At 34.0% G+C, this 26,785-nt stretch overlaps 2 protein-coding genes and 3 long non-coding RNA genes across 18 annotated transcripts; 2 read left to right on the forward strand and 3 right to left on the reverse strand.

Annotated features, from left to right (window-relative positions):
• Positions 1-7,777: 7,777 nt before the first annotated feature.
• LOC105129363 (uncharacterized) lies at positions 7,778-10,488 on the forward strand. 2 transcript variants are annotated; one of them, XR_843056.1, is made up of 3 exons: positions 7,778-8,287; positions 8,340-9,098; positions 9,179-9,279. It is a non-coding gene; the product is annotated as an uncharacterized LOC105129363 (long non-coding RNA). The 2 variants fall into 2 exon arrangements; XR_843055.1 differs by lacking the exon at positions 9,179-9,279 and adding an exon at positions 10,004-10,488 and having other exon boundaries at positions 7,778-9,098.
• LOC105129362 (nuclear pore complex protein NUP54-like) lies at positions 10,362-14,458 on the reverse strand. Of its 2 annotated transcripts, XM_011031376.1 has the most exons (9): positions 13,937-14,457; positions 13,795-13,848; positions 13,490-13,549; positions 13,262-13,372; positions 12,568-12,633; positions 12,406-12,492; positions 11,281-11,382; positions 11,037-11,186; positions 10,362-10,607 (listed from the first exon to the last, which is right to left on the reverse strand). In XM_011031376.1, the coding sequence occupies exons 1-9, from the start codon at positions 14,297-14,299 to the stop codon at positions 10,497-10,499; spliced, it is 1,104 nt and encodes a 367-aa protein (XP_011029678.1). In that variant the 5' UTR covers positions 14,300-14,457; the 3' UTR covers positions 10,362-10,496. The 2 variants fall into 2 exon arrangements, with proteins under 2 accessions (XP_011029678.1, XP_011029679.1); XM_011031377.1 differs by lacking the exon at positions 13,490-13,549 and having other exon boundaries at positions 13,937-14,458.
• Positions 14,459-14,524: 66 nt separating this feature from the next.
• Positions 14,525-18,370, reverse strand: LOC105129366 (F-box/kelch-repeat protein At1g67480-like). Of its 12 annotated transcripts, none has more exons than XM_011031386.1 (6): positions 17,866-18,370; positions 17,545-17,617; positions 17,307-17,443; positions 17,145-17,219; positions 16,192-17,046; positions 14,525-15,392 (listed from the first exon to the last, which is right to left on the reverse strand). In XM_011031386.1, exons 5-6 carry the CDS (start codon positions 16,719-16,721, stop codon positions 14,765-14,767), a joined length of 1,158 nt encoding a protein of 385 aa, XP_011029688.1. In that variant the 5' UTR covers positions 16,722-17,046; positions 17,145-17,219; positions 17,307-17,443; positions 17,545-17,617; positions 17,866-18,370; the 3' UTR covers positions 14,525-14,764. The 12 variants fall into 12 exon arrangements, with proteins under 12 accessions (XP_011029688.1, XP_011029684.1, XP_011029691.1 ...); XM_011031382.1 differs by having other exon boundaries at positions 17,545-17,635; XM_011031389.1 differs by lacking the exon at positions 17,307-17,443 and having other exon boundaries at positions 17,588-17,635; positions 18,100-18,370.
• On the forward strand, positions 15,399-16,267 carry LOC105129365 (uncharacterized). Its single transcript, XR_843057.1, has 2 exons — positions 15,399-15,815; positions 15,889-16,267. It is a non-coding gene; the product is annotated as an uncharacterized LOC105129365 (long non-coding RNA).
• A 2,595-nt stretch (positions 18,371-20,965) lies between the features above and the next one.
• On the reverse strand, positions 20,966-25,278 carry LOC105129367 (uncharacterized). The gene is made up of 2 exons (XR_843058.1): positions 24,252-25,278; positions 20,966-21,567 (listed from the first exon to the last, which is right to left on the reverse strand). It is a non-coding gene; the product is annotated as an uncharacterized LOC105129367 (long non-coding RNA).
• Between the last annotated feature and the right edge of the window lie 1,507 nt (positions 25,279-26,785).

Raw genomic sequence — 26,785 nt, forward strand, 5'->3', positions numbered from 1 at the left:
CATCTTGCATCAATGATATTCCATATAAGCATATAACTACAAAATAAAAAATAAGAATATTATCATCAACATTACATGCCCTAGCTGGTAAATATTATAATCAGCTGATAGTAGTAAATAAATAATTAGCAAGATATATAATCAATACCTTTTTTTCACATAACCAAAATTCATTTGTATCTTTTATTTTGCTTGATCCATTGCTTCATATATAAAATCCATAGCTGGTTTATCATCTGAATCAACTAATCGAAGAAATTTTATTAGAGGATATGCTGCCTTAATATATGTAGTAACATCATGCCAAAACTTGTTGTCCAAAACACAACTTTGAATTCGCTTCCCTTCTTCTGTTTTTGAAAACCTACATGACCTCCACTAGATGGAAGTAAACATTGTCATCAACTATATCTTACAATTACTCAAACATCCAAGAGTTAAGTATGCAGTAGCAAATCTAGTGGCAGCAAACCTAATCAAATCCTTTCCTTTTGTAAAGTGTCTGAGCAAGGAAATGAGAATAGTTCTTAAATATATGTATGAGGTGATTCTCCTCCCATTAGCAATAGTTACTTGATGGACCTCTAGTTTCTTTTCAAAATCTTCCAATATTAAGTCAATATAATGGGCAACACATGGTGTCCAAAACAATCTTTTTCTTTTTCCCATCAACAATTGCCCTGCTGCCTTATAATTTATAGCATTGTCAGTGACTACTTGCACCATATTTTCCTCTCTAATCCTTTCCACAGTAGCATCCAACATCTCAACTACCTTATCAACAGTCTTGGATATATTAAAGGTATCTACCAATGATAAATAAATTATCCCTTTAGGACTATTAACTAAAAAGTTGCAAATAAAACGTCTTTTCTTATCAGTCCATCCGTCAGACATTATTGAGCAATCTATTTTTTTCCATTCTAACTTGTACTCCTTGATCGTGTGATCTACTTCTTGTTTCAAATACTTATCTCTAATATCATGGTAAGACGAAGGCTTAAAACTTGGCTCATGCTTTGCAACCAATTCAAGTGTCTTAACAAATTCAAGGTTTTTCACATAGTTAAATGGAATTACACTAGTGTAGAAAAATCTTGCATTTTGTCGACATGCTTCTTCTCTAAGATTCTTTTTTAGCAGTTGATTGATGGTGGTTTGTGTACTTCCACTCCCACTTGCTACTCTATTTCCTTTATCTACTGAGGTAATTTTATTCCCTTCATCATTATCATCATCTTTTCTAAGATATTGGAAAGCCTTTCTTTTCTTCTCAGTTGCTTCTTGATTTTTCACCAAAACATTCAAAATCATCTTCTTTACATCTTCTGGTACTTGCTAGTATGGCTCAACATCCTTTCGAGTGCAAGCCAAATGATGCTTGAAACGGTAAATGCCTCCACTGATAATTTTCTGACAATAGTTGCACTGCACTCTTCTTGAATTCTTATCAACATCTATACCATATTGTCATCCCACGTCAAGTCTATTACCACTAGTAGTTTTTTTAGATGCCATGTATCCTGCAGTTCAAGAATCAATATATGCATAAATAATTAGAAATATGCATGTTGTATCATGCAATTCAATCAATGAAAAGTATGCATGTTATATATATGAAGACATTTTTTATAGGAAACTATTCTAGTGAGACAAAAAAAAGCAACTATTCAGCACAAATTACATAAATAACACATGTATATTTCTATCTGCATGTACATCCTTGATTAATGTGGGTATGTCATGCTTTTCAAAAGTAGAATGAGAAGATAAAAATCAGCCAATGACAGCATGTACAGTTCTATCGACCAATATTTCCTGATATATTGAACTACTTCATATTAGAAATTACATTCACACTCTTCTTGAATTCTTATCAACATCTATACCATATTGTCATCCCACGTCAAGTCTATTACCACTAGTAGTTTTTTTAGATGCCATGTATCCTGCAGTTCAAGAATCAATATATGCATAAATAATTAGAAATATGCATGTTGTATCATGCAATTCAATCAATGAAAGTATGCATGCTATATATATGAAGATATTTTTTATAGGAAACTATTCTAGTGAGACAAAAAAAAGCAACTATTCAGCACAAATTACATAAATAACACATGTATAGTTCTATCTGCATGTACATCCTTGATTAATGTGGGTATGTCATGCTTTTCAAAAGTAGAATGAGAAGATAAAAATCAGCCAATGACAGCATGTACAGTTCTATCGACCAATATTTCCTGATATATTGAACTACTTCATATTAGAAATTACATTCATACATGTGAAATAAATTTTTAAAAGCTAGCTATTGCACAAGAGACAACCAATAAACCTCCACTAACCTTATATGTTAAAATTTCAAATTCTCAGAAGTTGTATCATAAATATGACATTTATCATGACAAAAGATTCACAATTTGAATCACAAAGCACTGTATTTAATTCTATATTAAGCATAGATGCATAGATTGAACAAAAAAAAAATGTTATCTTATCAACACAAAAAACTGGTATTTTATTCTATATTAAGCATATTGCTAAACTAAAAGGGAAATGAAAGCACCAGCAGCGATGGTTACCCAAACACAATCTTTCTATCTGCATGTACATCCTTGATTAATATGGGTATGTCATGCTTTTTAAAAGTAGAATGAGAAGACAAAAATCAACCAATGGCAGCATGTACAGTTCTATCGACCAATATTTCCTGATATATTGAACTACTTCATATTAGAAATTACATTTATGTATGTGCAACAAATTTTTGAAAGCTAGCTATTGCACAAGAGACAACCAATAAATCTCCACTAACCTTATATGTTAAAATTTTAAATTCTCAAAAGCTGTATCATAAATATGACATTTATCATGACAAAAGATTCACAATTTGTATTAAACACAATTTGAATCACAAAGCACTGTATTTTATTCTATATTAAGCCATAGATGTATAGATTGAACAAAAAAAAATGTTATCTTATCAACACAAAAAACTAGTATTTTATTCTATATTAAGCATATTGCTAAACTAAAAGGGAAACGAAAGCACCAGCAACGATGGTTACCCAAACACAATCGATCCTTGAGAATGAATATATGCCTTAACTCCTCCCACTTGTACAAGTCCTTCCTCTTTTCCACACTCATTCTTAATTCAAGCTCGATTTCTATATTCAATTATTCTTTCATTCACACCTTTTTATGGTTTTAATTCATAGTTTAAGAACTATCAAGTGAAATATGTTTATATATTTATATTCATTAAACAGAAGCACTCTTAAAAACAAAGGCTGTTAATTCAAAATAATGATAATTTAGTTCTAACTTCTCTTCTATTTCCAGCTCTGATTTTTTTTAACTTGATCATGCACAGTAAAAAAATCAATTAAGAAAAAAGAATTGAAATAAAATAAAATAAAATTATAACTTAATATATTTTTTCTAAATACTGATTGAAAAATAAAAGCAGAAAAAAATATAAAAGGAGAAAAATAGAAACAAAACAAGCAAAAATGATGTAAAATATAAAGGATCCACTCCAGTCTCGATAAGAAAAAATTAAGCATAACGCATAATAATCTACAGAAATTAAACACAAAAAAGTAAACATAATATTTTAGAAATATACCTTATGAAATCGATCGGGTAAGAAATCACAATAATCGAAGTTGATGAAATGAGGAGGAAGGACTGAGCCACTTAGGAGATGAATTTGGAGAGAGCAGAATCAATAAGACTATAGGAGGTCTTTTGATTGGGAGAGAGAGCGTTTCAAGAGGATGGAAGAATGGGAAAAAGAGACTATTGTGCCGAGTTAGAGGATAGAGGGTATTTTAAAATCCTGTATTTGTTGAAAGTTTTGGTTAACTCGTGAAAATGTTACATTTTTAATGTTTTTTTTTAGTTGACCTGTTTTTGACCGGGTTTGACCAATTTTACTGGTTTTCAAGTTTTAACCCCGATTTTACATGTTTTATGTGTTTTAACTCGTAAAATTGGATGATTTTACGAGTTAAAACATATTTTTAACAGCCACGCATGTAACCACACAATTTCAGAATAAGTTGCAGACATGGTTTTATTCTCAGCCCCTGTAGAAGATTTAGAGACACAATCCTCCTTCTTAAACTTCCAAGAAATCAAGGCATCTCCAAGAAAAATGCACCAGCTTGTGATAGACTTCTTAGTATTGGGATAGTCAGTCCAATCTACATCACTATATAAAGTCAAATTAAGAGTGAATTGTGTAGAGAAAAACAACCCACAAGTAGTTAACCCAATTAAGTATCTAATAATATGATGAACTACAACAAGATGAAGATGTCGAGGTGCCTGTATAAATTTGCTAACTATATGGACAATATAAGAGATATCAGGCCTTGTAATTATAAGGTAGATAAGACTATTAACAATTTACCTATATAAAAAAGGATAAGGCAAAAACTCACCTTTATCTTTTTTGGTATTTCAGATTCACCTCTATTGGCGTATCAACATCAATAGCAACCTTTAAACTAGCAAGCTCAATGAGATCCCAGATATATTTACGTTGATTTAAGAATAAACCATGATCTCTGAAATGAACTTTTAACCCAAAAAAATATATGAGATCTCCAAGATTTTTCATTTGAAATGTACTATGCAACATATGTTGAAGCTTAGTGATTAGCCCATTGTCATTACAGTAATGATAATATCATTGACATAGACTAAGAGAAATACCATACCAGTGGTGGTCTTATAAAAGAAAGCGATGAATCATATTGACTTTGTGTGAAGGAGAAGGTGAGAAGAGTGTTACGAGACTTCTCAAACTAGGCTCTAGGTGCCTGTTTCAACCCATACAAAAAGCTTCTTAACTTGCAAACTTCATCAGAAGCCAATATGGGCATACCAGTTGGAAGTTTTATGTAAATCTCTTTCTTAAGATCCCCATACAAAAAGGTATTTTATACATCTATCTGATGTAAATGCCAAGTTTTAGAGGCTGCAATAGCAAGAATTGTTTTCACCATGATTATTTTAGCAATTGGTACGAATGTTTCTTCATAGTCGAAGTCATATTCTTATTTATTGCCAAGAGCAACTAATCAAGCTTTGTATCTGTCTAAAGAGCCATCAGACTTGAGCTTCACAGTAGAGAACATGTGAAGGATAAGAAATAATATCCCAAGTATGATTTACCTCAAGTGCTTGAAGTTCTGCCTCCATTGCTTGTTTCTAGCACTCATATTCTTTAGCCTGTTTATAATAAGTAGGAATGGAAATAGAAGACAAAGTAGTAGACACACCCATAGGAATTAAAAAACCATACCTTTCAAGATGTTTTTGAGGTTTAGAGCTTTTACGAAGAGGAGGTGGATAGTAGGAAAAGAGTAGAACGGGATCAGATGTCGTAGAAAGATATGAAGAAACCTCAGTGAGACATGTAGAAGGATCAAAAGTAGAAAGAGTGCGTCTATGATAAACATAACCAGGTTTAAACCTTTGAACTAATGTTGGTGACTCGGGAAAATATTGTAAAACAAATAGAGGAGGAAGTGTTGAAGTCTATTGTGTGTAAAAGAAGGGTTGATTTTCAAAAAATATAACATTTCTAGAGATAATAGTTCGACATGCATATGGATCATACCAAAGAAATCCTTTTTAGGTTCTAGCACATCCTAAGAAGGCACACTTGACAGATTGGGTAGTAAGTTTATTTCTCTCATGTGTAGGAAGGTGAACAAAACAAGCACATCCAAAAATATAAAGATTGAAATAATTTGGTGCATGTCGATAAACAAACAAAAGTAGGGAGAATCATTGTTCAAGTTAGGAGGTGGTAATCGATTAATCAAATAAACAACAGTAGATAAAGCTTCGCACTAAAATGAGAACACATGACTCAATTAGAAGAGTTCATACAACATCAAGAAGATAATGATTCTTTCTTGTAGCCACACCATTTTGATGTAGGGTGAAAGGATAAGAACATTGTGATATGATCCCATAATTATTTTCCTTTGACAAAGATCTAAAATTGAAAAGCCTAGGTAGAATAGTTCTTTCCATTAAATCAAACAAGAAAATATTTAAATCATTTTAGAAACATGATTTAACCAAAAACAAGAACTAGAAATAAGAACTAAGAAATCAGGTCCAAGAAAAACCGAATAAAAGAACTAGACAAGAAACCAAACACAAAATGAATTGATTTTAGAGTTTTAACTCTGATACCATGATAAGATAATACAAGAGAGCTTCTAAAATGTTTTTTGTATTTCTTTCACTAAGAAAGTTACAATATATATATATATATATATATATATATATATATAGAATAATCAAATTTCTTAATTCTAGTGTCTAATAAACATAATTAAATCTTCTAATCCTATAATAAAAGGATATACAGTTATGAAAGATAAATAAAAAATATATATAATATACAGCTATGAAAAAATACTAGAGAAGAAAAGAAAAATATATTGACATATTCAACGAGCCTACTTTCCACATTCAATTCTGCATGACTAGGAGTATGGCACATGCAGGGTTGATGGTAGAAATTTGAATAGTAATCCTGCAGTTAAATTGCGAAGACATTTGGGGATGGCCCCTGACATATTATTAAGCGCAAGGTCCAAAATGTGTACACTGGAGAGGTCACACGGAGTTTCAGGAACATTTCCAACCAACATATATATATAAAGGGTTTTTAGCGAACAGATTTGGTATGGCCCCAAAGAATTTATTTCCTCCGAGATCAAGTGCAAACAAGCCTGTGCAATTCTGTAAGGTTGAGGAAAGCTCACCATAAAGATTGTTATTTCTCAACTCTAGCTAGATTAGAGACGATGATAGCCACATGGAGGTAGGAATCCTGCCAGATAGATTGTTACAGGATAGATTTGGAGGTCCTGATTCTATTTAAGCAGGAAACAAGTGGGACTTCGTACTCATTCTTTTCGGTCAAGTGCATTTGAATCTATCAACCACACATTTTCTTTGTTCTTCTTATTGTATATTCAATTATCTACAATCTACTTGTAATCTTTGATTAATCACAGCAATCTAGCAGGCATCTTTGATATGCTAAACCTAAAGAATGGCTTTTGAAAAGAACAAATGCATCTAGAAAAAGAAAAAAGAAAATCAAAAGGTCAGGGAAAAAAGAAAATAATTCATTTCAATAGCTATAGAGAAGATAAAAATAGGTTGTCTGATCTTTGGTTTCAGCAAACGAGAAAACTAGAGTGAATATAAAAAATGACAACTGAACTTTCAGTGAACATCATCAAGGAATTAGGTGACATAGGTTTTATGATAATGTCTTTTTAAATCTGTCTAGTCTAGACTACATGGAACCAAAGTGATCCTTCCCTACCCTAGTCCTCTGAATTTGCTACCATTTTTGCAGATTCTCATTTGCTTGGTGGTTTGGACTCTATGAAAGCAAAGGGAATCTTCCTACCCTATTCCTCCGAATTTGCTATAATTTCTGCAGATTCTCATTTTCTTGATGGTTTGGACAAACACCATGTTGAGTTCATGGTACAGAATTAATAACATTTTTATACAGACAGTACTATTCGACTAGCTACCGAGCCAATTTAATTTCTTGGCAAAGGTATGACGACTGAAAGATGGATTGATCTACCGTGGTGGTCCTGGAATTGACCGAGGCCTTAAAGAATGGATTGATATGGAGCCAGAGCTCAGATTATTATCAAATAGAAAAACGGAGTTAGAGTTATTGGACTTGTTAGAGTTATTGGACTTGCATTGTGAGTAGGTAATGAAGTTGACATCAGGATATATGCTCTTCAATGATCAAGGAATGGCCACATAGATTTTTTCTTTCATTTCCTCTATGAACTGGAAATTCATAGGCATGTCTCCAAGACTTCTTCGTTAATTATGTCCCATAAACAACCCGAAACCCCACGGCATTTCACAATCATCTTCTTCCCTGACCTCATCATTCTTGATTTCTGTTGCTTCATTACTAGGCCTCGAACATTTGGTTGGTAATGGAGACCCGCAAAGTCATATATATATATATATATATAGATGGATCATTGAAGGTTTGGAATTGGTTGGTTGATGGAATTGGTCCTGATAAGTTATTGGAGGACTAATTCAGGTGATTCAAGAAAGTCATGGAAGACATGCTTGGAGGAATAAGGCCTGAAAGATGATTGTTTGAGAGATCAACAGTTTCTGACAGATGTAGGCTTCCAATCTTGTCAGGAATCTTTCCAGTCAATTGATCCCGAGATAAATTCGAAGTACCCAAGCATGTGAGCTTAGTGGGATGTCTCCCTTTAAATTATTTCATGTCTTTGCAGTAAGGATTTCATGTTCCTGTTGTGTGTGGACGGATAATAAGAAAGAAATGTCAAATAATGAGCGAGCATTATCTATATCAGTTCATTAGATGCTAGGAGCTCTCTATCTTCTACTCCTATCTAGTTAAAGTGATGTTTTTCAGCTTTCACAATTCATCTAACTGTTTTTTTTTTTTTATGTATGATTTACTTGTCATCATTTTTCGTGTCTGACAAAGTCATACAGTTGGCCATTTTCCTTGCAGCTATAATAATTTTATTTCATATTGGCCAGCTGAGCTGTATACGGCTGTTCCAGGCTGACCATTCTTTCCTAGGGGATTTTCATGGAATGAAGGTTTTCATCAACTGTCGATCTGGTCAGGTCTAATTTCCAGTTACATTATGGAGTTACTATATGTGCTGTTGTCAGGCTAACCAAACATGTTTTTGCAGGCATGAGCAGGCGTTGGGATATCCGAATATGTGTGGATATTTTTGGCCACTGGTTAGATTTAATGAACATTGATGGACGGATTCCACGTGAGCAAATTTTGGGTTCTGAAGCTCTAAGGTATTGTGAATGTATTGTTCATGTTTTTTAATTGAATTTTAACCTTAGAGCTTGGCTGGCTTCTTGAAAAAAATCTTAAAATTATTTGCCAGATTCATCCTTGAAGAAATTCTGCAGTGTCTTTTCTGCTGTAATTGCAACAAGGTTCCAGAGGAATTTGTTGTTCAGCGCCGAACCAATGGAAATCCCCCCACCCTATTTTTGTGGTAAGGCTTCCTGAGATTTCATTTTGATGTTCATACCACTTTATGGTACAAAATTTGCATGCTTCTTTATTGTGTGATAGAATGACTTCAGCTCTGCAAGTCATAAGTAGATGTGTAATTCGAAGAGACCAACACCCATCCTTCTAAATGTCAAGAAAATTCGTCTGATTTAATGGGAAGTCATCATCCCTTAAGGTACAAATCCTGCAACAATGAAGAAACTTGTCTCGTATACTAAATTCTGGGGTTGTTCAGACAAGTTATTTTTATCATCTTATAATATATGATGTGCGCTTTCTTTCAGATTTTTGCCAAAGCTTAAATTATTTGGCAAGTGTTCTCTTGTGATCAATTTGTAAGAAGATGATTGCAAATGTGGGATGAAATTTTGCCATTTCTAGATCTATTTGATGGGATGGCGAAAAGCAAGTTCACCGCCGCTGAAAGCAATAAGATCACTCACATCCTAGAATGAACGGGCTTTTTGTTCGCTTGGAAGCTTGGTTCCAGTGGTTCAACACTACGCAGAAAGGTAATTTCATCATCTTAAAGCCATTAATTTATGTCAGCGTTCCAAATAGGTTTAAGCAGCTGGGGTTCGTACAAGTGTAATTGTAAGAAAAACTAGCTGTCAAATCACGAGAGATTTAGCATACATCTACAAACGGTTGGCTCCAGGGTTTGTTCTCTGCTTTATCCGCTACCCAGGCAACTACATCAATTACAAGCTTCATTAAAATTGCTGCTCAGTTTAGCTGTTGATATAAAGGAAAAGATAAATATAAGCCCATGACTTTCCAAATATTGAAACTTTCTTTCAAGGTGCTGACACGCTGAGATGTGTATAAACACGTACTTTTAAATGCAAGGTGCTTGCTTTGAGTGATTTGTCTATGTGGATGCAGGGAGAGAGATGACCAGCTACTGTTGGCACGGGAGACATGATAAAGCAACTCCTGACCTTGCAATCCTTCACAAAAGCATCAATCACATTACACTAAACAAGCACATGGTTGAACTACAAACTATTCTTAACAATCCACGAGATAAAGAGCCCTATTAGGGAAACTCCTTCAGGCCCTAGCTCCCATGGGAGTGAGCTTTACCGTCTGTTGATCAATTGAATCCCCCTCGACGATTGAGTGGCAGCTGACATGATTCATTTGGTGATGACACCATCACTCCCGATGCTGATTTCACAAACAGCCCCCCTAGCAAATTTAAGCCATCAAGGATTGATGAGGAGGGGATAGCGAAGATGTAGGGGGAGAATTTGAGTATGGTTTATGACAACTCTTGTCAGAGTTGAATTAATCACAGATCACTCGCTAACTGAACCAGTGACAAAATTGCAGCTTGTCAAGGAATTAATCAGCAAGTGCTCCTTGTATCTCTAGCTCAATTATTCTGCATTTCTGTGCCCTCGGCCATCATAATTTCCATGTCCCTGTTGTCTCGCTTCAACACGTTGCCAAGCCTTGCAATAGCTTCAGTCTGCTGTTGTAAAACCTGCCCACAAAACCAGTCACTTGTTATCTATTACATGTAAAAATACTATGAGGATCAAACCAAGAGCATTATAACTGTAATTGCAAACTTTACATCGAAATAGAAAAATAATACTCTTCTCTGCATCAAAAAACAGTATCACTGCAGATCCATTCCTTCTTTGTTTTTATTGTGATTAACAATCAGTACAATTTGAAGGCTGGTAATTAATATTTTCCCTCCAGCTAAGGGTTGGTCTGGCAATGAGGTTGAAGCGTAAAATGCTTTTAGGTGTGCAACCTAAAATAAACAGGCACTAAATGTTACTTTATCATGTTGTTCACGCATCACTGGGTAAAGAGAAAGAAACAACGAGCTTAGCAAGAAGGATCATAACTAATAAAGTAACATCTATATCCCCACATGAATTCTCACTTGTCCCCCTCTTACCTCCTGCATATCGGCAAGACTTTGTTCATGTATTTTGGTTGATCCTGGAATATAAAGAGAACCTCCAGCACCAATTCCATTTTCTTGAACACGAGATACAGTGAGTAGGTTTTGAACCCTCCTAGAAAGTTCTGCACCAGATCCTTTTAGCTGAAATGGCATCTACTCGTTAATATCATCCCCTGATGCAGGTTAAGTGATAATGAATAGTGTACAGATGAGAGAGAGGACAGGAAAGACATACCTGTCTAATTATTGCAGCTGACTTCTCAGCCAACTCAGCTTCCGCTTTTGTTAAGGGCAATCGGAAACCCTTACCCTCCAATGCCTCCATTATTCTCATCACCTTAAAGCATATGATAGGAGAAAGTAGATGTTAGAACAAGTTATCGAGAACTGAATGCATAAATTTCCTATACAGTAATGCTCTGGAGCAGAAACAGGCATTATGAACTCACAGTTGGATTAAAATATTACTTTGGACCTTGTCTTTTCAATTTGAACAATTTTGAATTAAATATAACTTAGTCCCTGTAGTTTATTGGAACTAATTCCCTTCAGTATAAAAAATAACCAAAGTTGAACATCGTCTATTTAATAGTTTTTTGTTCCAACAATACACTCTTTTCCAATCAAATTTTCTAATCTCATCTATATTCTTTTTTCTATTTTTCAAAAAAAGGAAAAAAAATGAAATTTTACGGGAAAAAGAAGAAGGTTGAATTGACTGAGGACTAAGTTATTTATGGATTTAAAAACATAAGGATCAAACAATACTTTTTGAAACCTCAAGGACCAATTATTTAATTTCATTAAACTACATGGACTAAGTTACAATTCACTTGACATTTTAAATCTTGTAGCAACTATCAATGCAATGTTAATCGTCTACCAATTCACATAAAACTTGTGGACATAACAGTGGCATGGAGTTGTGCATCCAAATCAATAGGATTTCTTAAGAAGATTATGGATAAAAGGGCAGTTCAAGGAAACAAATAGTGTCTAAAGCAAAAAATAAAAAAAGTTCACCAAACAGCCTGCTCCAATGAATCTAGGGAAAGAAAAAAACCTTAACCTTTCCTAAATTTGTCTTGTCTAGTGCATACTCACTTTGATATACAGGTGTCATGCAACTATTTTATGCACAGAACTCAGGGTTGAAATGAAAATAGTGAAAATATACCAAAATGCATTCTCTCATTGAATGTAAAAGCTAAAATGGAATTTCAAATTCTGAAAGCTTATCTCACTACTGTGCACCGTCTATGTTGTTGACTATTCAGAAAATGACAACAATACAAACCACATGGAAAAAATAAATTTAATTTTGTGATTCAGAAAGTGGAGAGAGAGCACTTGTTCTCACCCTTAAAAGATGCCTCTGAAGACTTCGCTCTTTCCGTCTCATTCTTTCAATCCTTGGAAGAGCCACAGCTTGAAAATGCCTTTGAAGCTGAAAAGAATACTAGCATGTCAAAACAGTATCCAGAAAATATGGCGTGTCAAGTGGAAAGCAGGCAGACAGTACCATTTTTATGTTGATTTGGGTCATTTGCAATCTCTCTGCATCTGAAACAATTACTTCATCTTGGAGCTGCATCAAATTAGCAAAAAGCATTACAATGTCAGAAAATTCAGTTAGCACAGTCCATTAGCAGAAAAATCTGATTGCAAGGAAAAGTGCACAAAGCACAAAACCTTCCAAGATAAAACCTTAAATGTTTTCAGTTGCATTTGCCTTTTACAAGGAATTGCAATCTGCAGTGGAGAAATGTAGGCCACCTAATCCAGCATGAATTAGACTACACATTCTTGATATATAAATGCATGACCTCGCACTAACAGTCCTTAAAATGATGATCCATGAATTAGACTATTGGTAGGTAGAAACCAATCAAGAACCTTAAACCAACTTTTACATTATTTGAACTCAAAATCCTCTTCAAGTCACAAAGGACAAAGGAGCTCCATGAAATACATAGCATATTCTTAATAGGAAAATCTTGGTAGAGCATATCAAATTATAACTATCACTAACCACGTTAAGGAAGGCAAAAAAGTCTAAAAGACATGACCCTCTAACCTCTAACTTGCAAAACTCCTTCAATTTTGATACTTATAAATCTTAAAGAAGTGGATGGCCAGCTGCTAATCACTTACAAAACAAACTGCTAGATAGCCCATTCATAACACACATCAATGCCTCAAATCAGAACAACTACCTTGAGGCGGTGTGAAAGATCTTTGAAACCTTGAACAAGCTGAGGCCAGAGGCGTTCTCTATCTGGACCTTCCATACCCTCTAGCTTCGCCATAGACTCCGCCCACATGATCTAGCAAAAGCAGACTATTCACCAAAATTAGCCAAAAACAAACTCAAAGACAATACAAACAAAAACAGATAACAAAGTAGCGATAAAAATAAACTAAAAGTGAAGTGGTAGACTCACGTCTGATACACCAGCAAGCTTCCCTCTATGCTGCGGGTCAGTTACACTTAACAACAAATACTGTCAAACACAAATGACCGACACAACTGCCATGTCAGCTCCAAAACCCTAATTCATTAATCAAACCATTTTCAAACAGCAAGAAAAATCAAGAAAATTATCAACTCAAATTCAAGAAAACAAAACACCACAGAATTCTACACCTAAGAAACAATTTTTTTTCTTTTTATGCAGCCAAACACACACAGTCGTCAAAAAAAAATTAAAAAGGAAGAGAAAAAGAAAAGCGAGGCAATAAAATGAACCTTGAAAGCATACTTAAGGTTCCCAGGGTCCTCTTTATAAGCATCCACAATCGCCTGCAATCAAGACTCGGAGTTTTATCTACATATTAAATAAAAAATGACCTTGATTAGGGTTCAAGCCAAGAAAATGGGGGAAACAAACCTGAATGTCGCGATCGGCGAGAGAGAAAAGAAGAGGAGCAACGAATGCCATCTGAGTACTCAAATGAGGAGGAGGAGGGGGAGAAGGGAACGGTGTCGTTTGAAGCGGCGTAGCGAACGGATTCTGTTTCTGTTGCTGTTGAAATCCGAAACCAGTAGTAGACGGTTGCTGAAAAAGCGAGGTTTGCTGCTGCTGCTGAGTTTGAGAAGCAAGCGGAGTAGAGAATAAAGATGAACCGAATCCTCCAGCAGCGAAAGCTGGCGTTGAAGGAGTGCCGAATAAGGGAGTAGAAGAGGGGGTTCCGGATGGCGGGGTGGAAGACGGCGTGCCGAAGGCGGGGGTGGAAGATGGAGTGCCGAACATTGTTGCTGTGTCGTTGTTGTTGGAGTGAAGTAGTTTTTTATTGATTTTGTGAATTTTAAATAGATGGCGCCCTGTAATGGGAGTACTTGTAGCTCGATCATTGGATATCGAAATCTTTTTATTTAAAATTCATAATAATTTGTGATCAGTGTTTTATTGAAAAATCCAAGTTAAATATATTTTTGATTGATATATACGTGTAAATATATATAATTTATTTTTTTAATTTAATAGATAGTGAATAAAACATCGATATTAATATTATTATCTACTTTTAACTTCTGAACTGAAGCGTACAGGGCCTACAGGCTGCTTGGTTGCCCTTGGCAGTCAAGATTTGAACTGGGTGTGGACTGTGGAGGGCTAGCAGCTCTACAACCCTACATGTGTAATTAAAACGGAGAAACATGAGGCATATACAAGAGGACTATAAACGAACAGATCAATCCGTGTAAGAGCATCATTTCATGCCTTTATGGTAACGCTGCACAAGCAGCATCCAGAAGGCTTTATCTCAGAAGTACACCATTCGGAACCTGGAGAAGCATCAGGATCATACAGCAGAGTTCGATAGCCTGGCTCTTCCCGTAGAGAGAACAACAGAAGTTTCCCATCAAGGATTCCAAAACGGAAACCAATACTTGTGCTCCCTGTCAATGGAACAGCTACCGTTTTCCAAGAACTATCCTCTGGATTGAATATTGCTAGTTTCCGCTGGTTCTTCCACTCCATACAGAAGAGTTTCTTTCCCAGAACAGCATGGGCAGTAACCATCACACAACCATTCTTAATCTCACACCAGCTGTGCCTTTCTGGAGTATACACGTCCACAGACCTTGAATTGCCTATGCTGAAGGTTGACCTTCCTCCCATGACATAAAGCTTGCCCTCAAAGCCACAGGCAAAGCAACCCCATCTTGGGCGGCGAAGACTCTCTATCATGGTCCATGTGTTAGTGTCAGGATCATACATCTCAACACTGGAGAGACTATCTCCATCCATTCCATATCCCCCAGCAGCATAAACCTTGCCGTTAACCTCTGCACAGGCAAAATCATACCGGGCAACATTCATTCTTGACAATTTAGTCCAACTGTAATGACAAAGAAAGTGTTCTGATGAAGAATTCAACAATAGGAAGTTACTGCATTATAAAAATCAGGTATAGACAAAAACAAAACACTGCAAAAGAAGGTACCAGGCCATCTGGCCCACCAGGTAAATGCCAACCGCCCTGACCCTGACCACATTACGGGGTAAATCTCAGACTTAAGTCTGCAGAGGAGGCCCAAAAATGAAATTCTTTGCCTGTAGCAGTGTTTGGAATCAAATTTAATATATGCCAGGCCCTTAACCCTGACATGAATTATCAACTTCTTTGTTGCGTTCTAGCTCTACAGTTACTTTAATTAGAACAACCTGATAAGGAAGGCCAGTCAATCAGTGAAGTACCTCATTTGCAACCACATGCAAAGGGTTCTGTAAATTGTGCAAGTGTTTTGTTGGATTTGAAATGGCAGTTTCTTCAAATATCAATAAAATCACAAGGGTTCTGTAAATTGTGCAAGGGTTTTGTTGGATTTGAAAAGGCAGTTTCTTCAAATATCAATAAAATCACTGACCCTGTTGATACCTCTGTGTATGCGAGTGTGTGGAAAGTCCCGGTTCTCAAGATCACAGAAATGACTATAGACTTCAAATGAATTTCCTAGTGAGCAAAACATTTCATGAATCCACCTAATTTAAGATCTTAGAACTATGGAACAAAAAGGTTTTCCTACTAACTAGCAGTATATCCACTAGGCTGAGATATCAGTCTCAAGAGAAATCCAAATGGATTTGATAATAATTTTGAGTGAGAGAGAGAGACCCATGATTGACAGAAAACAAACCTGTTGAGGCAGCAATCATATTCATAAACATCTGCTGATGCAGTGCCGGTCCCATCAATCAATGAATGACCAGCCATAACAAGAAGCTTTCCGTTTAGAACAACAACCCCAAACCCAGCCTTTGTAGGACCAGGCATTGGTGGAAGAAGCTGGCGTTTGTGTCCCAAACGGTCCAAAACCACCCAGTGGCTTTCTTTTCTTTCAGAATCCATAGTTAAGACATATAGCCATTCCTCAAGCAAGCCAGCTAATTTTCGCACAGTGATGAACTCTTGGCTTCTAAGAAATGACCTCCATTTCTTGCAAACAGCACCTATAGCTGGGAGGTAGCGGCGAGGAACAAGTGCAAGGCAATACTTCGCCACATCATCGGGCAATCCAGGTACAATGAGACCATCAATATCATGAGCAACCCTTGAATCTACTACAGGGTTGCTCTTTGAATGCACTGGAGGATTATCTTGTGTGATCAAAGTGAAGAAAGACATGCTTGTGTCTAAGAATCCCTTCTTACTCGCAAAACCAGGCATTTTCTATAAATGAATCGAGATGGAGACGATTCTTGTAATTCATTATATCTCCGTAGAATCTTTCAGGACCTTGTAAACAATGAATACTTGATCAAAGAAATCCATGACGGCTATCACTTATAGGGATTTTAAGGGACCAAGCCATAAAAGAAGTTGCAGATCGAATCACTTGATCGGTAAATGCCAAGGGTTTCCTGTATTTTGTCCAGTTTGATTCCATACCAAAAGTTCTCTTGTAGTAGTTTCTCTCAGTTCTCTTATGTAGAGTATTTTGTATGCCTCTAAAATCTAAAATAGTCTCTTCTCTCACAAATTGCACAAATCCCTCCAGGTGAAGAGGAGAAAAACAATAATTAATACTAAAAACACAGCACTCATCCATGGAATCAAAATTTGAATGTGTGTATATCTTTTTATACGTACCAGTCAAGGCCATAAAACCTAGGAAGCCTGAGTCTGCTGTGACTTCCACTGTTGTTGAATTTGATCATTAATTACCTGGATCACATATAAACAACATTAGTTGATTCAAAAATTACCGAACATGAACTATTATAGTGAATAAAAGATTATAATAATCCGCGCCTGGAAGCAAGCTCATTAATGCAAACGCCACCACAGTTTGGGGGGGAACTTAAGTGGAGCAAGTTTACTCTCAAATTCGGTGCAGCAGTTAAATGCAAACATCATATTTCATCACCTATAATCGGAAAAGTAGAGAGCTGAAAAAGAAACAATTAACATAAATTCAAAGACCTTATCCGAATCCATGTATCTACTAGAAGCATAAATTTCATCTTTAACATTTAACAAACCAACCCACCAATTACTTGCTGACAAAACAGTTCAAGGTAAAACATCTATACCAGGAGGGGAAACAGCAATCAGAAGCAGCCCTGATTTCAACAAAATCACTGTAAAAAAGCCTTCAATCATCATGAAAGGAAAAAATAACAAAAAAGAAAACATTTAAATAAATATCCATCCTTGAATGCAGAAGCATAAATAATCACAGCTCAAAATCAGTAGCTAGAAGATGATGAAAAACAGAGCATGAATAGATAGACAGCAAAGAATAAAACAGGGAGACGAAAAAAGCAGGACATGCAGAGGGCAAACGGGGCAACAAAAACCACTTTATTACCTTAGCTTGATGATTTAGAGCAGCATGGGAGAAGCTAGCTAGCCAGTGTGAGATAGCACATGCAACGAGAATGGAGAAAGAAGATAGATAGGAAAAGATAAAGGAAACATGAAAGGATGGACAATCCAGGATCAAAAGAGGGAAATGCTCGCTAATCCAAGGCAAGAAAATTTGAACCAGATGTGCAGCAAGTGTACAAACAGGTGTTGGACTGGAAGAGGGGAGAATTTTTACCCGGCGAAGGAAGGAAAAGGGAATTGTATATCGTGGAGAGCAGACGAGAGCTGGTTGAACAGAAAGATTTGGTCTTCAGAAAGAAGCATAAAATGAGGCTTTTTATGTAGAGAGACGCCCGAATTGTCAGCTTTCAAGATAAAAACCGATAGGGCGCCACGACGTCAGGATCAGATCGCCATGCGGACTCACACTGACTACAGGCATAAATAAGAAAGGACTCGGAGCCGACTTGCTCTTATTACTGTATCACCGAGAGCGAGATTGATTTTTGTTTGGGTTTTTAAACTAAACTGTGTCCTGCGACCACGGGTTCTTGGATGACGCTAGATTTTATTACATCATTCGTTGCATATGTAATGTGTTCGGTAATTTAATGGGTTGTTTGTAAAAAATATTTATCAATTTAAAATATATTGAGGAAATGATTTTTATAAAAAAATTATTTTTAATATTTATATATTAAAATATCCAAAAATATCAAAAAATATATTAATTTAATATTTTCTAGAAAGCAGCAAATTTTCAAATAGACACTAAGTTTACGATGACGGGATATATCCAAAAATAGAAACTAGCTTTAATAAATATATTTAATAATTCAAAAGATTTAATAGTAAATATCCTTTTAAGATCAGTATCTAAATAGGTTTTTATCATATATAAATCAGGTTTTTGAAAATATTTATTCTCAATTAATACACACCTGAAAATACCTTAATTATCTATAAATAAATAAATAAATTATTTATAAGGACTTTGATGAATTCTTTATCGGTTATATTTGATTAGTCAAATAACTCCAAAACGTACATAAAAATATATTTATTTTATATCTTTTTCTAACCAAGATTTTGTCTGTCGTCGATCATGTCCTTGTTAAGCGAGTACAATCTGTGGTAAAGGTTAATTATTAATTCTAGCTAGTGTCAAAAGATTATAAAATAATTTAAAATATATATATATATATATAATAGAATCTGGGTAGAGCAATGTGGAAGATGCGTGTTGGTGGACCTGGGCAGGTGATGCCATGGTGCTGTAAACGTCATGGACCACGAGGAGGATTTGTGGTCTGGACGGTCGATTTCTGTGGGATCCATGGACTGTTGCAAGTGGTTGGAGCCAATGGAGGTTGGATTTATCGTGTGTTTTTTAAAGTTTTTATTTTTATTTTTAATGGTGGAGTATGCCACTACAAATAAAAAACATAGCTTTTGCATTTTATGTCGTGTAAAGTTGTACCCTACAGTAAACACTAGAGTAGAAGTTTAGATAAAGTAGACAGTAATATTATCAATAATAGGATAACAAATAAAATAAAAAAAATAATTAAAAATTAAGTTATTAATATAAATTGATATTTATAATAAAATAATAATAATTCAGAACTCTGAAATTCTGTATTTTTATTGTGATTTAGTGACTATTGTTACACATAACTCCACCATCATCATGTATTCCTTCTAGTGTCCTTCAAATTCTGGCACACGTGTCAAAAAGCTATCATATTGTGTAATTAAATATATTTCAAATCTCATATTTATGGATATAGTTTGGTGGAGTTTTGATGTATAACTGAATTCGACTTAACTTGTATTTTATAAATTGTAAGCTCAACTTATTAAAAAATAAAAAGAAACTGAGATAATTGGATATATTAAGTTAGAAAAAATTAATAACATTACATATATTTATGGATTGAGTTTATATTATTAATTTTCACACAATCAGATATATAACATATACCATAAATGTTGTGACACCCCAATGTTGGAATTTTAACACCATCCACCACCATTCAAATCTAATTACTTAGCTATTTCTGTGAATGCCAATTTAATTTAAACTTGTTAAATATCAATTTGAATAAATAAGTTTTTTATGAATAATTGTCTTATTTTATAGATAATGGAATGGATGAGATATGGGTACTGTCAAACCTAACCTATACCGTATCACTATTTATGTTTTATTGAATAATTAATAATATTCATAAAAATAATATCCATATAGACACTCAAATTTTGACGGATAGTATATGAATATTTGAATTTTTTATTTAATAAATAATAAAAAATACATATTTAATTTATAAACTATTAAATATAAAAATAAAATAAATATATTATGTATGAGTTTGGTTAGATTGATTGAGTTTTAAAGACCCTGATTTGACTCATTATATTTATTTATTGGTTTTTTTAACTCATTATTATCTATAATATTTATATTATTTAACTTAAAAGTTAAATAATATAAATATTATAAATATACTATTTAAAAAAACATTGAAATAATCAAACAATCATCTGCTAATATAATTTGGATATGTTATAGGCAACAACAACAGTGAAACTTAAGAAACTGGTTTGATGATCTAAAGGCTAAGCTAACTTTCATGATCTTGTGGATTTAAATTTTAGAATTAGTTGTTTTTTTAGCCACTCTTTCTGTATGGCTAGCTTTCATTAATAATATTTTTAATTATTATAAAGTAAAAAAAATTATTTATTTTAACACGTCTCAGTAAAAATATAAAAATATTGTTTATTTTATATGAAAAAATAAAAACCAAATAAATCAAATCACATAAATAGAATTACTTTTATCATTAATTAAAAAGATAATGCTTTCCACAAACCTAACTTCTTATTTTTTTGGATAAAGACAAGTTAATCCAGTTTATGGAGGTTTTTTTTATTGTTAATACAAGTGTTTAGATTAGTTTGTGTATATTTTAATTAATTATATAAATTTTAAAATTAATAATTATGTAAATTTTGGTGATTTTAAAATTTGTAAAATTTAAATTAATAATTTTTATTTTTTAAAAAATAAATTTAGGTTAAAATTACCATGATGGATTTTTTTTTTTATTTACGTGGAGTATCCTGGCCAGCTTGCGTGCACTACGACTAATCTTCACGGCTCACTGAATACCTTGCAAATCCAAGAGACAAGTAAGACACCACAGGGTGATAGACATGCATATCAAAGTTTAAATTCATGTATAGTAAAAGAAAACAAGTCACTTTCACCAGGTCAAGCTTCTCAGTGCACCGTGATGGATTTTAAGAAAGATCATGGTTGATAAGTACGAATGTCTGGGACAGAATACTGTGGAGTCGGGCAGAAGTTGACGGCTAGACTAGTGGCTGTCTCCCCCTCAAGATTGAATGTTGGTGGGACACAGATGGTGGATGGAGGAATGGGAAAGGCGGAAACACCGCTGAATATGGGCAGATTTTTATCTGCATTTTCAATAAATCAAAGATGCTTGCATCGAGAGGGTAAGTTTCGACTCCGAAAGCGTGATGGGTACGTGGCACGCACATCTATAAGCCCCATCACTCGACTAGATGGATCCAAGGACCAAATATCCACCTCCATACCTGCATTGACAGGTGTCCGATTATCAGCGAATCAATCACCTTATCTTCATTGGTCACAGCTACCCGCATCCTCCTGCACTAACAATCAATTCCAGCCACGTCAAGGCAACATACAGAACCTCTTCTGGGAAATTGTAAAAATAAGATCAGGAGAGACCTGATGGCTGAATTGATGAAATTCAGGTTACACTTTTTACATTTTCTTTCTTTTATTTTTGGCTATAATTTACTATTGTGTATTTGAGATTATAATTGTTTTTAAAAATATTTTTTATTTAAAATATATTTAAATAATATTTTTTATTTTTAAAAAATTATTTTTAATATTAATGCATCAAAATTATCTAAAAATATTAAAAAATATATTAATTTAACAAAAAATAGAAGAATTTCAAATCTTTTTAAAATACAAAAATAAATATCCCATAAATATTTCATCAACCTCTTTTTTTTCTTTGTGAGTTTCTATTTTTGTACGCGGTTGATGATGGAGAAATTGATTACAATATTATATGAACAATGCCACATACTCACTCTATGCAATGAATTACATGAAAAGATGCTAAATTATTTATTGCTATGGAATTTATCATCCAGAATTATTGAAAAAACCTAAATGAACACGTTTAGAAAAATCATAGGAAAATATTTAAACAATCTATTTAGCTATATATAACTTCAAACTTGGAAAAATATTCAGAAAAAAAAATCTGTATTTGAAACGTTCTTCAAAATCCAAAGTGGGAAAAAGTTTTTCATGTTTAGCAAATGAACACATTTTTTTTTGCAGGATTATTTGGAAACAAAAATTGATACAAAAGTTTATTTAAGAGTACATATGATATTAACCTAATAACAAATTAAATATATATTAAAAATAATTACAAAATAAAAAAATATATTTTAAAATAAAAAAAATACTCAACATCACAGTAGCCTTCCGTTTTTTCCCCTCTATTGCATTTACGATGAAAGATAGCTGCATGATCCAAAGCATTCTCTTCAACCTCCTCGCTGGCATGTTATATGATATGCTGTACTCAAGGTGTGTAATTTTTAATGCAGCACAAAGTTTTTTTTTTAAAAAAATATTTTAAATTAAAAATATTTTTATTTTTATTTTCATAGTTCATCAAAACTATATATAAAAAAAACACTAGAATAAATTAATTTAATTAAAAAAACTAAAATAACAATGTAAAACGCAATAATCGATTCTTTTAAGAACTAGGGACGCGTGGTGTGACCATGACAAAGTAGTTACAACATGGAAATAGTAATTAACGCATTAATCTTTCATCCTAAACTGGAGATCTCATTCATGAGTATTATTGAGTTGTCAATCATTTCATCCACGGCTCTTTTTAGATGAATGTTCTGGTTAAGTTTTTATTGAATATAAAAAATTATATTTAGATAACATTTTTTAGTGGAAATATTAAATTAAGTCAGTGCAAAGATTAATTATTAATTTAATACCAAGTCCAAAAAAAACTTGGACAATTCATTAACATATGAAATCCACAAATAAGATTATAACCACCCCATATAAAATAAATAAAAATAAATTATAAAATCTAATTCTAGAATGAAATTGAAACAAAAAAATCAATAAAAAAACAATATGAATTAACTCATCAAATATTAAACCCAAATCATAAAACCAAGATAATCTTATAAAAAACAAATTAAAATAAAATACAATATCTTAGATTTCAATAAGCCACTGTTGAATGAAGAATAATCCTATGTGACTGGAGGTCCAGTAAAGCCCTTGTTTGTGGCACAAGCAGGCAACAATCCCTACTAGGTCAATGAATTTACATCTTTATACCTTTGTTTTTCCTTAAAGTGGTGGGAAAAATAAAACGAGTAGATGGTTGACAATATACCCTTTACCGGTTGAAGAAACCTTGCATGTTGCGTTTTACATGTTTAAAATTTTTAAACGCCTATTTTGGTACTTAAACTATAATCCCAGACAGAATATGGGAAACAAAGGCAGCTTTTACAGCTGTTGTCTGTGCCTATTGTATGGGTGACCTGGTGGACCAAATACCTGTGGTAGGCTGGGAGCACATACTTTACTCACCTTGAGGTTACGTAACAATTTACAGCCCGAAAGAGGTTCAAAAATCTTCTAATCTGCTTTGAACTACAATCTCTTAACAACCTCCTATATCAACTTCATGGGAAAGTTCAGCTTGACTAGCGATTTGCCAAAGATGACATAACTCTGGAAGCCAGGAAGAATATAGCAGGTCCACGTACAAAACATGGACAAAAGGTTAAACACGGATTGACAAAAATAAACGGGAAGCATCCCCCACATCAATCTTGGACAAATTTTCACCGTATATCACCCAATGTTGCAGTCTATGGTTCTCCACTGTCATTACTTGAAAGGCTTTTGCTTCTCATACCATGTATAACCCACTAGTGTCATCAATTAAACCATGGTCATCCAAACAATGAATCATATAGGGGGGTTTAGTTGCTTATTCTGGTATCATTTTCCCTTCAGAAAATTATACTGGTAAATGATCATACATTTTCAACCAAACACAACAACCAGTTTCAGCATTTCTTAAAACCATGCAGGAAGACAAATCCTAGAGAAAGAACAAAAATTGTTCAATGTGCTATATTTAGTGTATATAGTATTCATCCATGTGTATATGTAACAAATCACGATGTATTGCAAACTGAGTGGTGCAATTTTAAATTTATAAATCAAAACTAGTTGGATGTCAATACCGGAAACGGAAATCAAATGAAAGAGCAGCATCACGATTCTTCTCAGAGAAATTACATAGCCCTGCCGGACCAGACAGAAGGCATATGACATCATCCTACTATTAAGAAAATCAACATTTTCATCACAAATGAAGCTCAGAAGGGGCAGTATATGAAGTTAACAAGAATCCAATCTTTGCAACTCTGCTTGGATGGTTATAATGCAACACTTTGTTTCTCAGTTTTCTGTTAATAGCTTCAACAGTTTACTCTTTTCTTAAGATTATTTGACTGAGATTTGTATCAAATGCACACCCATTTCAGCCATAGCAGTAGGTTTAGCATTGCTTCTTTCTAGAATGAAAATTTACTCATCCAAAAACTAGTATCAAACAAATTATATACCTCAACTTCATCATTAGGATTCTGTCCTGATAATGAACTCAATTCTGTTTAAAAATCATTAGTATTACTTATCAACAATAACAACAAGTCCACATAGAAAGCAAACCCACTTCATCCAAAGCATACACAGGATGCATATCATACATAACTCTAAGGATCTGTCTCGTATAACACCCCATTCAAGAGCCATCGGATAAACATTGTCTATCATTTTTTAATACGTTTTAGTAATTAGTTTTCAGAATCCAATGGCTAAGATACATCTGCGCTCAAAGGAACTTGTGCTCCGTACAAAACAGTAAAATGAATTCAGTCTCATTCTCGTCTATTGAAAAAAGAAAAAGAAAAAAAGAACTACTAAATGCAGTACTCTTCACATTGTCTATCCATTCTGGTGAGCAGATTAACCTGCTGCTATCACTCTATAAACCAATAAAAATATAAGCAGAAATAAAAGTTATAAAAAAAAACTAATCGAAACTCGAATGTAATTGTCAAAGATGTCTAAATTAATAGCAAAGCAAAGTTATTCTATCATCCAATTCATCCCATAACATTTCATCTCATCAATTCATTTGACCAATTAAAAACCCTAGCAAACAAATGCTAAGACTACAAAACCAGTCAAGATCAATAAAACAAACCTACTTCTTGGACGATTTCTTCTTGTCCTTGGAAGCCACAGCCTGCTTCTGTGGCTTAGGGTGCTTCTCGGCTTCGCTTGGGTCCAACCACTTGAGAGGATGGCGATTGAAGAAAGGCCAATTAGGGACAGTAACAAGTGAGGTGAAAACCACTCCACCGGCGTAAATTAGCATCATTGTTCGAAACGATCCCGTAATATAACCGGTAGCGAAAGCCACCACAGCGAAAACTATCAGCAGTACCTGCATCCATAGCTCCGCTAGTTTCTGCCCTTGCCAATCCATCTGATTACCAAAAATTCAACAATCACCTAAATATAATAATACCTTTTCATACCCTAGATTATGACTAAGAAATTAAAACGCATATCTGATGGAAGCATAACTGAAGGAGAGAGAGGAGGAATCTTACCGGGGATGTGAAGAGATCCCGAAAGCGAGAGGGAGAGGATGTCTGAAAGAGGATCGGATCTGCAGAATTACGAAAAAGTGAGGATTTTATTTTATATATTAGTATAATGATGTAACTCCGTTCTTTATTGACTGACGGAATGCCTTGGGATCAGACTCATGGGACACGGAACACATAGAGGAGGATGTAACTGAATAATTAACGGCGGAGATTAGGCCGCTCGTTGAGAAGAACCCGAAAATTCTAGAAAGGTACAAGAATAATTAATAATAATTAGATTCATTTTTTTACTTAAACCCGAAAAAAGAAATACATGATAAAACGAGAAAATTATAAAATTATTTTTACTTAAGTTGAAAATAATATTATTTATTTATACCTCTCTTATGAATTGAAGTATTAATAATTACTATTCCAACAATCTAAAATTTCTCGAGAATGGCCTATCATTATATACTAGTTTCAACGCACAAAATTCTCGCGTTTCTTATTTAACTAATTTATTATATTATTTTCTCCTTTTTATAAAGTAGAGCTCCATGCTTAAATTAATTTGTTTAGATTTTAATAATACAAAATGAATTTTAATGGAAATAAATAAAAGTTAAAATCTTAATTTCAATTATCTTTTAAAATTTAATAACTAGTAGTTGGTATAAATTTATATAAATCTTAAATAATACTTATTGAAAATTTTTAACTACCGTTATATTATTTCTGCTTAAAATTTTGGAACCTACATGATAGAACACCACACGGTTGAGCACACCATACCATTGCCCTCTAATTAAGTTAAAAAGATCTTTTTGATTCCTCAACCGAACAGATACAGAGCAAACCAACAAAACTTAAAGACTAGTATTGATGGGCTTTACCCCGAAGGGAGCCCTTCCAGAAATTCTCAATGGCCTGAGCCAAACCCAGGCCAATGAGGGGGTTTGGAAATAGTTTTCAACCAGCAATTGACGCGCCTCGGTTAGAACCTCACTAGCTGCGTCATTGCCCCAAGCGCAAAGATGGAGATAGTAGTAGCGTTGAGGCACGTTTAATAGTCAGCGCCACCTTTGGCAAAGCTCAATTTCTTCGATGTGGGA

Source organism: Populus euphratica, unplaced genomic scaffold, assembly GCF_000495115.2.
Source record: "Populus euphratica unplaced genomic scaffold, PopEup_1.0 scaffold18.1, whole genome shotgun sequence".
Lineage (NCBI taxonomy): Eukaryota > Viridiplantae > Streptophyta > Magnoliopsida > Malpighiales > Salicaceae > Populus > Populus euphratica.

Bases quoted from the DNA above. Each gene is read 5' to 3' on its own strand.
- LOC105129362 (XM_011031376.1), bottom strand. From the start codon at position 14,299: ATGTTCGGCACTCCATCTTCCACCCCCGCCTTCGGCACGCCGTCTTCC. The intron at 13,550-13,794 runs GTTCATTTTATT...TGTGTTTGACAG, and splicing joins ACCTTAAGTATGCTTTCAAG to TATTTGTTGTTAAGTGTAAC. The intron at 10,608-11,036 runs GTAAGAGGGGGA...TTTTGTGGGCAG, and splicing joins GTCTTGCCGATATGCAGGAG to GTTTTACAACAGCAGACTGA.
- LOC105129366 (XM_011031390.1), bottom strand. From the start codon at position 16,721: ATGCCTGGTTTTGCGAGTAAGAAGGGATTCTTAGACACAAGCATGTCT. The intron at 15,393-16,191 runs GTTTGTTTTCTG...TTGTCATTACAG, and splicing joins TATGATTGCTGCCTCAACAG to TTGGACTAAATTGTCAAGAA.